The sequence below is a fragment of the Perca fluviatilis genome, chromosome 1, assembly GCF_010015445.1.
Source record: "Perca fluviatilis chromosome 1, GENO_Pfluv_1.0, whole genome shotgun sequence".
NCBI lineage: Eukaryota > Metazoa > Chordata > Actinopteri > Perciformes > Percidae > Perca > Perca fluviatilis.
The window spans coordinates 9,588,470-9,603,636 of NC_053112.1; the positions used below are offsets into that span (position 1 = coordinate 9,588,470).

General features: G+C 39.4%; 1 protein-coding gene across 3 annotated transcripts in view; it reads left to right on the plus strand.

The window, feature by feature from the left end:
- Window positions 1-2,023: 2,023 nt before the first annotated feature.
- Window positions 2,024-15,167, plus strand: part of LOC120559363 (tetratricopeptide repeat protein 31-like) — a 38,991-nt gene continuing 25,847 nt past the window's right edge. For 2 of the 3 annotated variants that reach the window (XM_039801030.1, XM_039801038.1), the window contains exon 1: window positions 2,024-2,252. In XM_039801030.1, coding sequence (XP_039656964.1) covers window positions 2,207-2,252 — 46 coding nt within the window. In that variant the 5' untranslated portion in view covers window positions 2,024-2,206. Of the gene's footprint in view, window positions 2,301-15,167 lie in introns of all 3 variants that reach the window. The other variant, XM_039801047.1, reaches the window with a different exon arrangement.

Genomic DNA, 15,167 nt, shown 5'->3' on the forward strand with positions numbered 1-15,167 from the left:
TGCAAGCCTCATTTAGCCTACAGTAATTGAATTAATTATGCAGTAGATCTCTCTCTCTCTCTCTCTCTCCCTCTCTCTCTCTCTCTGGGGGCCGCAGTAGCTCAGTCTGTAGGGGCTGGACTTGGAAACTGGAAGATCGCCGTTTCGAGTCCCCATACGGACCATGTATGAACTGTGGACTGGTAGCTGGAGATGTGCCAGACTTCTTGGGCACTGCTGACATGCCCTGAACCCCCAACTGCTCGGGGCGCCTTTTATAGGCAACCCCCTCACTCTGACATCTCTTCTAGTGCATGTATAAGGTCCTGTTTGTGCACGTGTGCATGTATTTCGGACCTGTGTGTAAAAAATAAATAAAATGGAATTTCCCTTTAGGGATTATTAAAGCATGTATTATTTTTCTTCAGTACAGAAACTACTGACACTGCTACTTTATAAGATATAATGTATGTGCGTGGGCGTCAGTCCCACATGCAGTTGGCAGACCACAAGGTAATAAGTCTTGAGCCTAATTTGGACCTTAATCTTATTGTCCTTAACAATTAAAAAAGAAAGTAGTTTGCACTGAAAGCCTCTAGCCTATTTGAATAAATTATGCAATGTGTAGTAGTAGCAGATCTGTCTCTTGGGGTAAAGCAAGTATCCTTCATTTCTGTCATGTCAAAGTGTCCCTGAGCAAGACACTGAACCCCAAGTTGCTCCCCGGATGCTGTATGTATAGCTGTCCACTGCTCCTAATACATAGGATGGGTTAAAAGCAGTAATTGAATTGTTACTACATTCTACTGGGTGTATGTGACAACTAAGAAATGAATACATTATTCACATTGACCTCTGTGACAGTGCTGTAATACCACCCAGTGGACAAGTGCAGTGTGCATTCCTTGTGCATGTTTCTTGCAATTCATCTTATCTGTACCCACAAAAATCCATTTCATCCAGACCAGAGACCACTGCGCTCCATTTCTAAGTGAGTCATCTTGCCAGGAAATACCAGATGTCTTACAGTCTGCTGTTCAGCATATTTTTCCTTTCTTGGCAGATTGGTGGATTTCTCCCTAAATAGAGACAACGTTCTGAAACAGTTTATAAGCCCTATAAGCAACTTCCAAAAAGTGCATTCAACAATGGAGGCGCAAACTGAGAACAGCAAGAATCACATAGTTAATTACTAAATTAGGTTCAAATAAGCCAAACAACAAAGGGCCACATGTAATTGCATAAAAAAATACATGTAACCATCATCTTCTAAGCTAAGTAGAGTCAGAAGATATTGTGTTTTTAGCCTGCGGCAGAAGATGTTTGGACCTTGAGCTTTCTTTTACATTTCTAAAATATTTACACACAAAATAAATTATATTTTAATTATTGGAAAGTTTATGTTTGATATATTAAGTTTACATGTAGCCATATTTAAAATGTTTGCATCTAGTTTAGGCCTACCTGCTCCTAAACTGACTAATCAATTCCAATTAGGCCCTAACTGAAGTTTATAAAAAAGTTATAGCCAACTTAATGACACACTTGTCAATTACATTTCAGCTCATTAATAGAAAACTATAGCAAACTAAGGGATCAAATCAAATTACATATAGACAAAATGCAGTAGAGAAATGAATCAATGAGCAGACATAGGAGACCAGGAACGTTTTTAATTTAGAAAAGAGACATTTAATTGGTAATTATGTTTTGTTTTGCATTTACTCACTAAATCCTAAACCAGTTGTTAATACAAATAATCCATAGGCTATACAATAACATAACTATAATGAGAGTTAATATTTTAATGGTTGCAACCGGAAGTCTTCTTCGAATTCTGCCCGTCATCGTTTATTTTTTTATTTTTTTTTATTTAGTAAAGAACATAGGTACATCGCCAGTATGTACATATACAAATAGTCAATACCAGAGGTGCATATACAAAGAAAAATATATGTAGAAAATAAGTAAAAAAGTAGAGAACCGTCATCGTTTTATTGTTGTAAGTGACTACCGGAAGTCGTGTATGTAGCCACAGCGTCCACGGTGGAGGTGACTGGACGGGCAGAGGAGGAGGTGGGTCAGCGGGCGAAATTTCACATGAACCGGCAGCCTCACCGGCGAGGTGTCAGCAGTAAATGAAGCCTGGAGACTTGTCGTCGTGTCTGGTGTGACAGTTTCACTTTTATTCGGAGTGTGTGCCGATAATGCTGCACGGTAAAACCTGATGAAGTTCACCAGAGATATCTGCCGGTTGCTGGGCTTAGGAGGCGGTGAGTAAAACTCTGCCAGGCAGCCGTCGACAACTGTCGGTTTCCCAGGCAAGTTAGTGCCGCAGGTTGTTAAGTTATGTTATGCGGAGTTCAGCTGTAATTAATAATTTCATTTCACAGCCTGCAATAGCACTGATAACGCCATGCTGAAATAATACATTCCACAGCCTCTAAATAACGTTAGACGTATGGGTAAAAAACATTACAATTGGCACGCATAGGCTTATGTAAGTTCTATTTTGAGCCTGTTTGCTGATAGTTAAATGCATCTTAAAGCTAACTTCTATGCTGAAGTGGCTAATATGAATGAATGCCGGTTACATTTTGTGGCTTTTTTATAGTTTTTGAATTTTGCCTAATTATCATCATAGGGCTGGGCGATATGGAGAAAATCAAATATGATATTTTTGACAAAAATACCTCGATATCGATACCGCAACGATATTGTAGTGTTGACTATTGGTGCTTTCACAAAATATTTAATGTATTTACAGTAATGTGGATATAATGACTAAGTGGGTAAAGGCAAATAATAGAACAGTTACAACAGTCTGGTAAGTTCAGAAAATGACATCACTTTACTGTAATGCAGCCTTTAAAACCAGGAAAAGACAACACTTATGCCATATAACGATATTACGATATCCAAAATCTAAGAAGATATCCAGTCTCATATCACGATATCGATATACTATCGATATATTGCCCAACTCTAAGTGGGTCTATATTTAGACTATAGGACACAGAAAGCATATCATATTGTGTTGTTGCGTATGAAGTGGTTATAACAAATTCTGGGTGACAGTGAATGAAAGCTTTGTGTAAAAGCAAGCGGCAAGTCCGAGTGTGTTGATTACAATGGGAGAAGTGAACGTGACCACAGATTATGAGCGATCCTTTCGCCCCATAGTCACCAAAGTAGATATTGGACCCATATCTCACAAGCCACGTATCTCCAGAACATTCTGACGCTAAAATGGCATATTTCAGACGGACACATCAGGAGAAAATGAACTTTGTTTGAGACCCGTTTCTGTCTCAGGACCGAACTCTCGCGAGATCTGGCAACACGGAGACGCTAACGTCGGCTAACGTTCGTGAATGCCCTAACAAAACCAATCTCCGTGATGCTAAATATGTCTTTTAGCTGTGTAAACATCTAAATATAAATATTAATAAATTATGCAAATTTAACTTTTCATTCATCCACATGACGTTCACTACACGTTCAAACAAGTCCACGCCTTTTTAGGAGACAGGAAGGGTGTACCGTGTCATACCATTGGCCATGCTTGAAATGCGCTATCTTTAGTGTAAAGGATCTTTGTTAGTACCAACCCCTAGCATCCATCTTTTGCACTAACCTCAACCCTAACCCTAACTAGCCATCTTTGTAGTAAGCTCTTACTCCAACCATGCAGGGCAGCGCTTAGTGACATACGGTTCTATTGAAAAGTTAAACAGACTTCCATACAAGACCTGATACTATTGAAGACCAGGAAAGAGGCGTCTGCTCGCGTTAGTGGACTTCTTTTATTAGTTTGCCATCCCCTTGCATATTTCTGTTTTAGCCCTTTATTTTGCAGCATATCTAGTTTTGGGCTGCTGTTGTTGTTTGTGTATCTTTGTGTTTGATTTACAAAAATAATCTATTTGAGGAGAGCTAACCTGTGCCGGCGTTTGAAATGTTTAGACTGAGCTGGCAGCGTGTCATAAACCCAACCAAAGGCATTTGACTGGCAAATGAGTTGTTCAACACCCCACAAGAATGTTCAGAAACTGGTTGGACCACAGCTGCAACTTTAAGTCTCTCGTTTGGTAAAACATGGTTCAAAAATAACTTTTTGTAAGGAAGGTTGAACGAAAGTTCATTGATTGCTCCGCCAAACCAAAAGTTAACATTACATAAGCATTGTTTTCTGTGCTGTTGATACAGTATCCTATGTCCAAGACTAAATCTGTCGAGTGCCACAAAAACACTATAAAGCGGATTATTAAAGTGAGTATTAGGAAAGATACAGTCATGTGAAAAAATTAGGACACCCATGACTAAAGTTGACTAAAAAGAGGAATAAAAAAAATTATCTTTTGGAAATTGATCTTAATGCCTTAATTCAAAAAATGAGGAAAAATCCAACCTTTAAGGACACCAATTTCCTTTGTGAATGAATAATGTATCGTAAATAAATAAATGTTCTTCCTTAAAATACAGGGGGCATAAGTAAGTACACCCCTATGTTAAATTCCCATAGAGGCAGGCAGAGGTTTATTTTTAAAGGCCAGTTATTTCATGGATCCAGAATACTATGCATCCTGATAAAGTTCCCTTGGCCTTTGGAATTAAAATAGCCCCCCATCATCACATACTCTTCACCATACCCCCACATCATCACATACCCTTCACCATACCCCCTCATCATCACATACCCTTCACCATACCCCCCACATCATCACATACCCTTCACCATACCCCCCCATCATCACATACCCTTCACCTAGAGATTGGCATGGTTTTATTTCAGTTAGCCTAATAGCTGGTTTAATTTGCATTGAGAGATTTTATGGAAAGTACCCCATGCCAATCTCGGCTAAAACCTTTGAAAAGCTACTCTCTTGTAAGGAACAATGTTGTTATAAATAGGGGTGCACTGATCCGATATTAAGATCGGATATCGGTCCCGATATTGACAAAATAGCTGGATCGGGGATTAGAAAAATGAACAGATCCACGGGCCGATCCAGTTTTGTTAGTTTTTTCCCCCTCTGTCGCACATGTGTCACATTCTGGAAGAGTTGAGTGTACAAATAAATAAGAATTCAATACATTACATCTATGTTATTTTGTCTTAGTTAGGAAAGTCATGTTTAGTTAGGAAGGTCTGGTGCCTTTTTAGTCTCTTCCACATGTTGGAAGGAAGGTAGAAGGTGGAAGGTATACAGTGTATTATTAATTCAACAACGGTATCGGATCGGTATTGGGTATCGACAGATACACAAAGCCCAGGCATCGGAATCGGTATCGGGACTGAAAAAGTCGGATCGGTGCATCCCTAGTTATAAATGACTTCAGGATTTCCCACAGTTTTACAGCAAAAGTGGGCCATCTTCCCAGAAACCACTAAAATCATAAAAATATAGCCTAATGCACTTTTATGAACTAAAAATTAACAAGAGCAGAGTTTCTATCTCACACACTGAATGCCTTTTATTGAATGAGTGTGTCTACTAAATCATTTCCTGGGGTAATTCTGAAACTCCTATCACCCGGCCTTATCCCATTGACACTTACGAAACAAGCATTATATCCTGAAATAAAAGTATCAAACCTCTGTAATGGGAGTGCAAAAGAGGAAATGATAAGCTGAAGGAGACTACAAATATGACTTTGGTTTTTAAAAAGTAAAATATCATTTAGTTAGAGCATATGATCAGTTCCAGAATTCAAAAGGTCTCTGTTATGATTGACACGACCTGTCACTAACAGCCTTAACCTTCAGTTGCGAGAACATAACCATTCCCACATGAGGACAGCATGTCCAGTTTTTGATATTTTCATCAGAATTATTTGCTGGTAATGAGGCATAACTTTTTATTCATGTCCACGATAATGTTCGCGCACTTCATCTAATCTTCTTTAGATAACAATAGATGATAACTCTCATGTAGGGCTACAACTAATGATTGTTTTAATTGTTGAATAATCTGTCGATTATTTTCTCGAGGAATCAATTAAGTTGTTTAGTCTATAAAATGTCAGAAAATGCTGAAAAATGTCGATGAGCGTCCTCCAATGTCTTGTTTTTTTGGGCATTTTAGGCCTTGATTTATAGGACAGCTGAAGACATGAAAGGGGTGAGAGAGAGTGGGGATGACGTGCGGCAAAGGGCCGCAGGTTGGAGTCGAACCCGCGGCCGCTGCGTCGAGGACTAAACCTCCTGTATTTGGGCGTGCACTCTACCAGCTGAGCTACCCAGGCGCCCTAAACCCAAATTTCTTTCATAAAAAATGACGTTTTTCTCCCATCCCAGAATGCTGTGTGGACTAGCCAGACCCTCCTCCGCAGCGCCGTGGAGGAAGGTCTGGCAAAGAGAAACCACTTTAACAAGTAACTGACAAATCTGCTATGTACAGAGCAACTCCCCCCTCCCTTTTCTTTTTCTACCTCTCATATCCCTCTATTTCAAACTTTACAGCTCGATCATCTCTGTTTATCTTTTTGCTTCTTGTGTTGTGTCTTGTCTTGTTGCTAATCTTTCTGCTTCTGTGCTGTTTTGTGCCAAGTTTTGTTTTGCTTGTGTTATCTTTCTTTTTGTTTCTTTGTATTTTAACAAGCCTTTTATTTAATTTATTTTTTAACATTGAGGTCAGGGGACAACAGTAGCAATAGCCTTTTGGCTAATTGTGGCATTTTTAACCCATGCAAAATCATGCGTTTTATTAATTTGCACTGTGCCCTTTCATAAATAAACTCAATTGGATTTTTTTTAAATTTTGCTGCACATCTATCAATTAATCAAATGTATTTCAAGTGTAAAATCACCATTAGACATGGTCTCAGTGCACTTTACAACTAAAGGAACACAGAAATAACAGACAAAAACAACAAAACAATTGACAGCATTAAAGCAGTAATGATGGCGTGCTATGGTTGCCTCTAGTATAATGAGTAGAAGTGGGTTTTCAGTCTAGATTTAAAAATGTCAACTGAGTGAGCTTCACGCTTGGATCTCTGAGAAGTTTGAATTTAGGCTCCCTGCTGTTGAAATGTATTATGGATACTGCTCCATCCATTTTTTCCCCCTTAACATTAAATTGGTCATCAGTATAATATTTGCGCTGGATTTGTAAATTGTAGAAAAAAAATATTCTCAGGATTAGGGCTCGGCGATATCACAATATTTTTTACCAAATACTTCAATATCGATATTGCAATTATATTGTAGTGTTGACTATTGGCTAGGCCTGTCACGATAACAAATTTTACTGGACGATAAATTGTTCCAGAAATGATTACGATAAATGATAATATTGTCTTCTGAGACCATTTTCATCTAATATAATGATAATGGCATAATAATGCAGGTACACCAGGTACAACTTTTATTTCTAAAGAATATTTAACACTGGAACTGGAAGACATTTGAAATATCCCCAATAAATGAACAAAACAACCAAAAACAATAAATAAAATGGACCCTCAGTCTCTGTTAACAAAAAATGCACCGGAATAAAAACCAAACACAACCAAAAACAATAAATAAAACGGAATTCTTTCCGGCCGCGTTAATTTCCATTTAAAAATCATCGAGCTCATTTTTATTTATCATGCGATTAATTGATTTATTGCATATTGCGACAGGCCTACTATTGGTGCTTTCACAAATGTTTTGTGATTAATAATGATCAGTTATGTGAATATAATGACTAAGTGGGTAAAGGCAAATAATAGAACAGCTGGAACAGTCTGGTAGGTTTAGAAAATGACATCACTTTACTGTAATGCAGCTCGTAAAACCAGGAAAAGACACCACTTTTGTCATATTAAGATATTACAATATCCAAAATCTAAGACGATATCTAGACACATATCACGATAGCGAGATAATATCGATACATTGCCCAGCCCTACTCAGGATCTTTATCTCTCTCTCTCTCCATTTCTTAACTTATGTTCAGTGTAGCCAGATCTTCTCAGTTCTAAACTTTCATGGTACACATTCTCTTCAAATGTTTGATTCATTTCCATTCATCTCAAAATGTCGAATGTCCATTATTCAATGTCAAATATTACTAGGGAACACAAGCAATGGTCTCTAGTATTAGGGTTAGTGCCTAACCCTTTTAGAGTGTCTTTCCCTTTGACTTCATAGCTCACTAATCAGTCAAACCAGCACTGACTCATCATCTACTTTTGTCTAATTAATTGAGTTCTCTTACCATGATGTTTCTTGCTTCCGCTGGAGATCCATTCAACTTAATCCACACTTTGCATTCCAAGTGGCTTGTATGTTCGTTCTGTTTTTTTTTTTTTCAAGATCTGTGCCTGCCTTTGCTATGTCGGCATTCTTTTTGGTCAGATGGTCGTTTTAGAAATACAGTACATCTGACCCGCGCGGCTTCCTGCCCTGCCTCGGGTAATTCTGTTAAGGCCTTTCTGTTGGTGAAACGTATTACAATTACCAGCTCAGTTTCTGGGATCGCATGGGCTTGCAGTTCCATATCTTTACTTTGAAAGAGCGTGGACCACCTCTCTCTTTTCCCAGCGAGTATTGTGCACTCGGCTCGGCGTCCTCTCCTTTCTCTCCCGTTGCAGCGCCGGCATAAGTTGGACGTCCTGTTGCAAGACCACTTATGAGTAACTCCCCCTGTCCGAGAGTATTGCTCCAGATCATCGACGCGTCGCTCCAGATCATTCATTCGTTTGTCCTTCTCCTTGATTGCCAGTTTCAGCTCTCGCACTTCCCCCATTGTGTCCCAGTAGTTTGGACCGTTGTTTAACCACCTTACTAATTTCTGCAGACATGACGATAAGAGACGATAAGAGTTTAATCTCCATGTTTTTTTTCTTCGTTCTGTTGGCTTTTCCTGGCTGGCGTTGTTTGTTTAAGTGCGTTTCTATCCGTTTGTTTGTTTTTAATCAGCAGCATCCGCAGCAGCACACGCACTCTCTTGAAAAAACAAGCAATCCTACAGGATTCATTTGTTGACAAAGTTATTGTAAATCATAAAAAAAGAAATCTATATTTTGTTTCAAATGATTTATAGCTTTGGTGAGTAGTTGGGCAGTAAGCGGTAGAATGAACAGGAAGCCTGTCATAGTAACGGGGAAATTATCTTCCATGGACATTGGTGTCTTGTCATAGTTAGTCTCGCATAGCCAGACCTTCTGCCACGGCGCTGCGGAGGAGGGTCTGGGGTCAGTGTGTAGTCTAATGTATTGTAGTGGGTATACTGTACTGTATATGTATGGGCCAGAATGGGGGGCCATATCATAGTGGGGGGGGGGTCTGGATGTCCTCCCCCAGGAAAATTTGAGCGTCAAAGACTTCATTTCCTGCATTCTGACACACTTATGCATTCATTTCCGGTGGAAATACCTTTTAATTAGCCTATGTGAAGGAAAAAACAGATGAAAATTCAAAATATATCAAAAGAATAATGCAAAGTATGTTGTTGTGTGTCATTGCGCATTTTGAAGCAAAATAGCCTCGGGAAGGAGCTTGTTTTGGTGGAACATGTGTACGTTCAAAAGTAGTTTTAGTCGTGTGAGAGAAAACTCCGATTGGACAGATAGTCTAGCTAGCTGTCTGGATTTACCCTGCAGAGATCTGAGGAGCAGTTAACCATAGTCCTCACAAATCCACCGGAGGTTAGAACGCCAACACAAAGAAAGAGGAATGTGACGGACATCCGGTAGAATTTCCGGCGCCACCTGAACAATCCTGAGAGTGGAACGTCTTCGATGTCATAGCCAACCCGTGTGCCGTTGAACGGAAAACTCACCCTAAAGCTGTGTTCCTCTAACAAACAAACAATTTATTTAATTTTTTTTAAAGAAAAAAAACCCTCTGTGGAAGAACTCAATCTACATATTTTCCATATTTCTTATGACGAACACACACGTTCTTATGTGTTTATTGCTCTCAAAAGTCTGATAGAATAAGCCTTAAAATTATTTAATTTAATTAAATTTTTTTTGGAAATGGTAGTTTGAAAATATATTCATGCTTTGTCTCGGGGGGGGGGGGGGTTTCAACTGCATCTAAATCATCTTCATCGTTGCTCTACTTTACAAGATTTGAACATTTGCCTGTGAGTTTGGTCCAATGACGACAGTCAAAAGCCCTGAGAAAAAAAGCTAGTAAGTGGACCTTGAGTCCAGATTATTTTCGTCACATTAGTAATCACAGTTATTGCAGCTCTGACAGATAATCTTTCAAACCGTAAAACGTTTCTGCAACTCACGTGAAGTAAGGTCTAAGATATCAGAAACATGCAAATAAATAGAAAACATTTAGTGAACTGAGCCAGACGTCAGGCACAGCGTTGTTTGTCTTGTGACAGCGTAGAGCGGGTGTAATGTTGATGAGTCAGAGAGAGAGCACTTCAGTTTGGACCTGCATACCTTTCTACGTTTCATTTTGTATTTGTTTCTGTTTCCTTTTTCTTTGGGCGCGCCTGTGTGTGAGCTGTTCAGTGAATAGGCCAAGGAGGGGCAAACGATACAGTGTTCACAACAGACACTCATTATGCCTGAGTTTCCTGTTCCTTGAAATGATTTAGCTAACGAGAGAGAGAGAGAGAGAGAGAGAGAGAGAGATACACACACAACCAGACTCTTTTGAATGCCAATATCATTGTTGTCGTTTGTCTTTATGAAAATCGAACGACCTTTTTGGTTTGTCTGCGCTTTGCGCATTGAAATTTAGAGCAGGACAGAGAGCATTCTGTTTTCTCGTTATCAGTTTTATATTGTTTTTCATCTTGAATTTGACGTAGCGGTTGTTTTTCCGTTAATTTCTTAAAGCTATGGTGCGTAGTTTCTGCTGAGAAATTCATCGAAACTGTCGGCGCGTCCACATGACACAAGCCTTCCGTGACCCCTCCTCCACAGACGACACCAATCTCCTGAACACAGCCATGCTGAGAAATCCAGAGAGAGTTGTGTGGAGCTGATAGTCTTAATTAGCTTTTTAGCATCTCATTTGGTAATGGCTTGAATGTAACGGACGTTACAAAAAAAATGTATATCTCTTTACAGTATATTGTTGAATTGTCCAACCTTAGTTACAATTTTAAATGAGAAATTATTTTTGTGTTTCAGTCTATCATAACGCCAGTTTTGCAACTTTATTAGCAATTAAAAAAAAGATTTTATCTTAAATAAAATAAATAATAATAATAATTACATTTTTAAAACAAATTCCATATCAAAATAACTAAATAAATAGAAATAAATCTCTTCAAATAAATAAACAAAGAATGCGTAGTAACGTCTGACGTCAAACAAGTGAAATGTACAGTATGTCGGTCTGTTTAAGATTTGTATCACAATTAATTCTTCACTCTACTGGTTGTAATCTTTACACATCTCTTTACAGTATATATTTGAATTGTCCAACCTTAGTTTGACTTTCAAATGAGAAATTAGTTTTGTGTTTCAGTCTGTCATAACGCCTGTTTTTGCAACTTTGTCGAAACACACATCAGTGATGTGAACACAGCACCAGAAAACATTTGTACAGGGTCTCTGTGGGTCATTTAAGTGTACGAAAACAAGCTATAAATCAAATTCATGAAAACGAAAGTAAATATTACCCGTGCGTGTATTAAGTACTTTCTTTATTGGTTCAACAATTTCAAATATTTGTTTAAATTCCCCAATACTGGCTTGGCTGGGGGAAGTTAAATCGTCTAGGACGAATCCTCTTTGTTTTCTGAAGTGCTCCCATATGTCAACATTTCTTTCATTGTTTCTCACATTTAACCCTCCATCACAGTCATAACTTATAACAGTATCTGTTTTTCTTAAACGTGCAATAACAGTTTTTCATTATATGCTGCCATTCAATATGTGCAATCATAATAATAATATTAATGCCGCTTTCAAACTCCTTTTGAAGCCGTCGCGGTACGGGTTAACGTTAGACTTCCTCTGTTACAGGCAGGCACCACTGTGTTCACTATGCCCTAATGCCAGGCTGAGGTTGTCAGTCCCCCTTTTTTTGTTAAAGCAGTATTTATGAGCCAGTGGAATGAGATTTCGTTCATATGTACACTCTGTAGTTGAATGACCATACAAAACTATATATCTATCAGTTCAGGGGGCATAATGTCTTCACTGGACTGTGAAACAGCCACAGAAAGTAGAGATGCACCGAGTACAACTTTCTAGGCCGATTCCGATTGCGATTTTCTTTGAGTTAGGCCAGCCGATTAGCCTGGTTGACACCAGACCCTTCTCAGTCGTAACTGAAAGCGGGTCTGGGAAAGGTTCATTGACAGTTCATTTCCAAAGGGGCGTCACCAATGGACGCCGCTCAAATACCTCTGGGCACAATTGGATAGTCCTTCAACCAATCAGACCACCGATCCGGGTGACGCTGCGCTTCGGTAGCCGTCATGTTGAATGTAAATGTTGCTGCGCTATCGTCGTCGCGTAAAGCCCGCCTCAACTGTTGTGATTGGTGTAAAGCCCACCTCAGCGGTTGTGATTGGTGCCTCGATTTTGGGGATATTGGAAATGGGCTTGAATGGGCTCTTCGCCAGAATGAACCGATTTTTAGCCGATTCCGATTTCATTTTTTTGAACCACTTTACAGCACAGACAAATATTTATTTTCTATCTTTTCTTTAATAGAACATAGAAAAAAATTTAACAGATAATGGATCACTATAAAATAGAACTATATAAATTACTTAAATTAAATTCACACACATCTAAAGCGCAACATTAGAACCATTTCCTTCTTTTCACATCCAATATCCAACAAAATTTTTTTTATCAGTTAGATAGTTGAAAAGACGTTAACAGTGTGTGAGAACAGCACGTCTGTTAAAAAGCTACAGTGGAGCGTTGCACGACTCTTGTTGTCGTGTGGCCTCCTCTGGGAGCAACCTTTTATTTGTTCGTACTGACCGCCGTATTTGAATGATAACTATTCAATGACCATAAGTTTATTTGAGTATATAATTATCCTCGAGACCCTGTGTGTAGGTTTGTCTCGTCTCTATTTGATGTCAAAATAACAGCTAACAGGCTCCGTGTCCCACGCTTCGTGTGTCTGACTCGCTTGGTGACATCAAAACATTTTCCTACACGATACCACTGGACGCAATGTATTATTAAAAGTTGTTTGTATCCTGATCATTTTTTCCAACACTATAAAAAGCTGTGTAGCTGTCTTTCTCTGCTATGTTGCATTTTGAATCATCTGTTAGGAGTGTATAGCTCTAGCCACGAAGTCTCTATTTTTCCCAAAAGTATTCGCTCTTTTTTTTTTTTTTTTGCCCTGCACATAATCAGGAAGACAAACACTGATGTCGAGAGAAGAGAGACGTGTCCGTGTTAATATGGGTGTGTGTTTGAAAGAGGGGAGGAAACTGTCAAGGTCACCCTGCCCGGCAGCCTTGAGAACCAGATTTCAGCACAGGTGGTTTTCATATCAAACAGTAACACATGGTGTGTTACACAGAGCTCTTTCTTGACTACCTCCTCCCCTTCAACATTTCTGTAGTTGAAATAAAACGCAGATTTATCCATCCTTTTTACTGTTCACGCCATTACCTTTATTGGAACCTACAGTATATGGCAGCGCTTAAGAAAACTGTGCAAGTCTTGCTGACATTTTGCCAATTATGCATGAGCTCACATGCAAATATCTTTGTGGAAACCTGGCGAGTACTCTTTTATTTGTCTTTTGTAGTTCATGTGAAAGTTTCCATGGCGTTTTTAATCTGTTGAGTAAATATTATGAGCCAAAGCCGAATGAAAACCAGTTAAGACTTCACTACATCACGTCAAAATGCATGTTCATCAGAGAAGTCATCAGGCTGCAGCAGCTATTCAGGCTAAATCAGGCCTCAGATGAAAACCCAAATGTTTCAGATTATTCCCCATGGTGTGCTTTGTTCATGGCTGCGGGCCGGTAAAATCAAAACAATATGTGATGGATCAGAGACGCTTTTGGAAATGTTCTGCCTGCGATACGCAGATTGTTTTAGAGTGGTTGGTTGTGTAAGTATCTATGTGACCGTTGGGAAGCAATATACTTGATGTTAGACTCTCAGCATAACTAAATGATTTCCTCCTGGCATGTTGAGCAAGCACGCATGCTGGTTTTCACCACATCAGACTGAACGCAAAGTGAATTCTAGACGGACGTTAGCGTATGAATGTGGGTTTTCTGTATGTAGCGCAAACTGAGGTAAATGTCATAACAAAATGAACACTCATCCCAAAAGCTGTCTGACCTGAAAGGAAAATAACAGGAAACAGCACGTCGAGACAGGAGGAACAATCCACTGGACTGAAATAGTCGACTTGAAGGTGTTGTCGTTGCTCATCCGAGGGTCTTTTTTTAGTTCTGCTGACGAGTGGGGAGCCCCCGGTATTTAAATCTCATGGAGTTGTTTACACCACGATGTTACATGAGTGGATGTTGAGGCCAGACGACAGTGGATCATTTTGTCTCAGCGTTCGTCCTACTAGCTGACTGAATGAAAATTATCTACAGAGACAAGTGGAAGTTTTAAGATGAATCTGACTCTGAGTTTTCAAACATGCACAGACACATTTGTAGTCTGTGCATGTTGTCTGCAAAAACACTCTAGCTTTCCAATCGGTGGCGGCTGTGGCTCAGGCGGTAGAGCGGTCGGCCCACCAATCGGAAGGGTAGTGGTTCGATCCCTGGCTCTGCCCTGCAGTCACATGTCGAAGCTTCCTCGGGCGAGACACTGAACCCTGAATTGCCCCCAATGCTGCCAGCCACAGTGTATGAGTGTGTGCGAATGGTTCCTGTGCTATGGAAAAGCGCTTTGAGCGATCGTTACGACTAGAAAGGCGCTATTAAAATACAGCCCATTCACAAATTCATGTGAATAAGACAAAATATAAAAAAATATCACTACAGAGTTTAGAGCTTATCAACCCTTGGGACTAGGGATGAATACTAGGAATTAAGATACTGATATTTCCTAGAATTTCTCTCCAAAATCTGAAGCCTTCAGGTCAGGACTGTGAATAAGTCATACAGTCCCATGTACCCACGCAGATGTATTAAGACCTCAGAGTTAGTACACATTGTTCTACTCCCACGCAAGCTTAAAACAATAAAACATAGCCTACTTACTAAAAGTAACACATAATAGAACGTATCCGCACATAATACCATCAGACAATTTGAATAAACACCA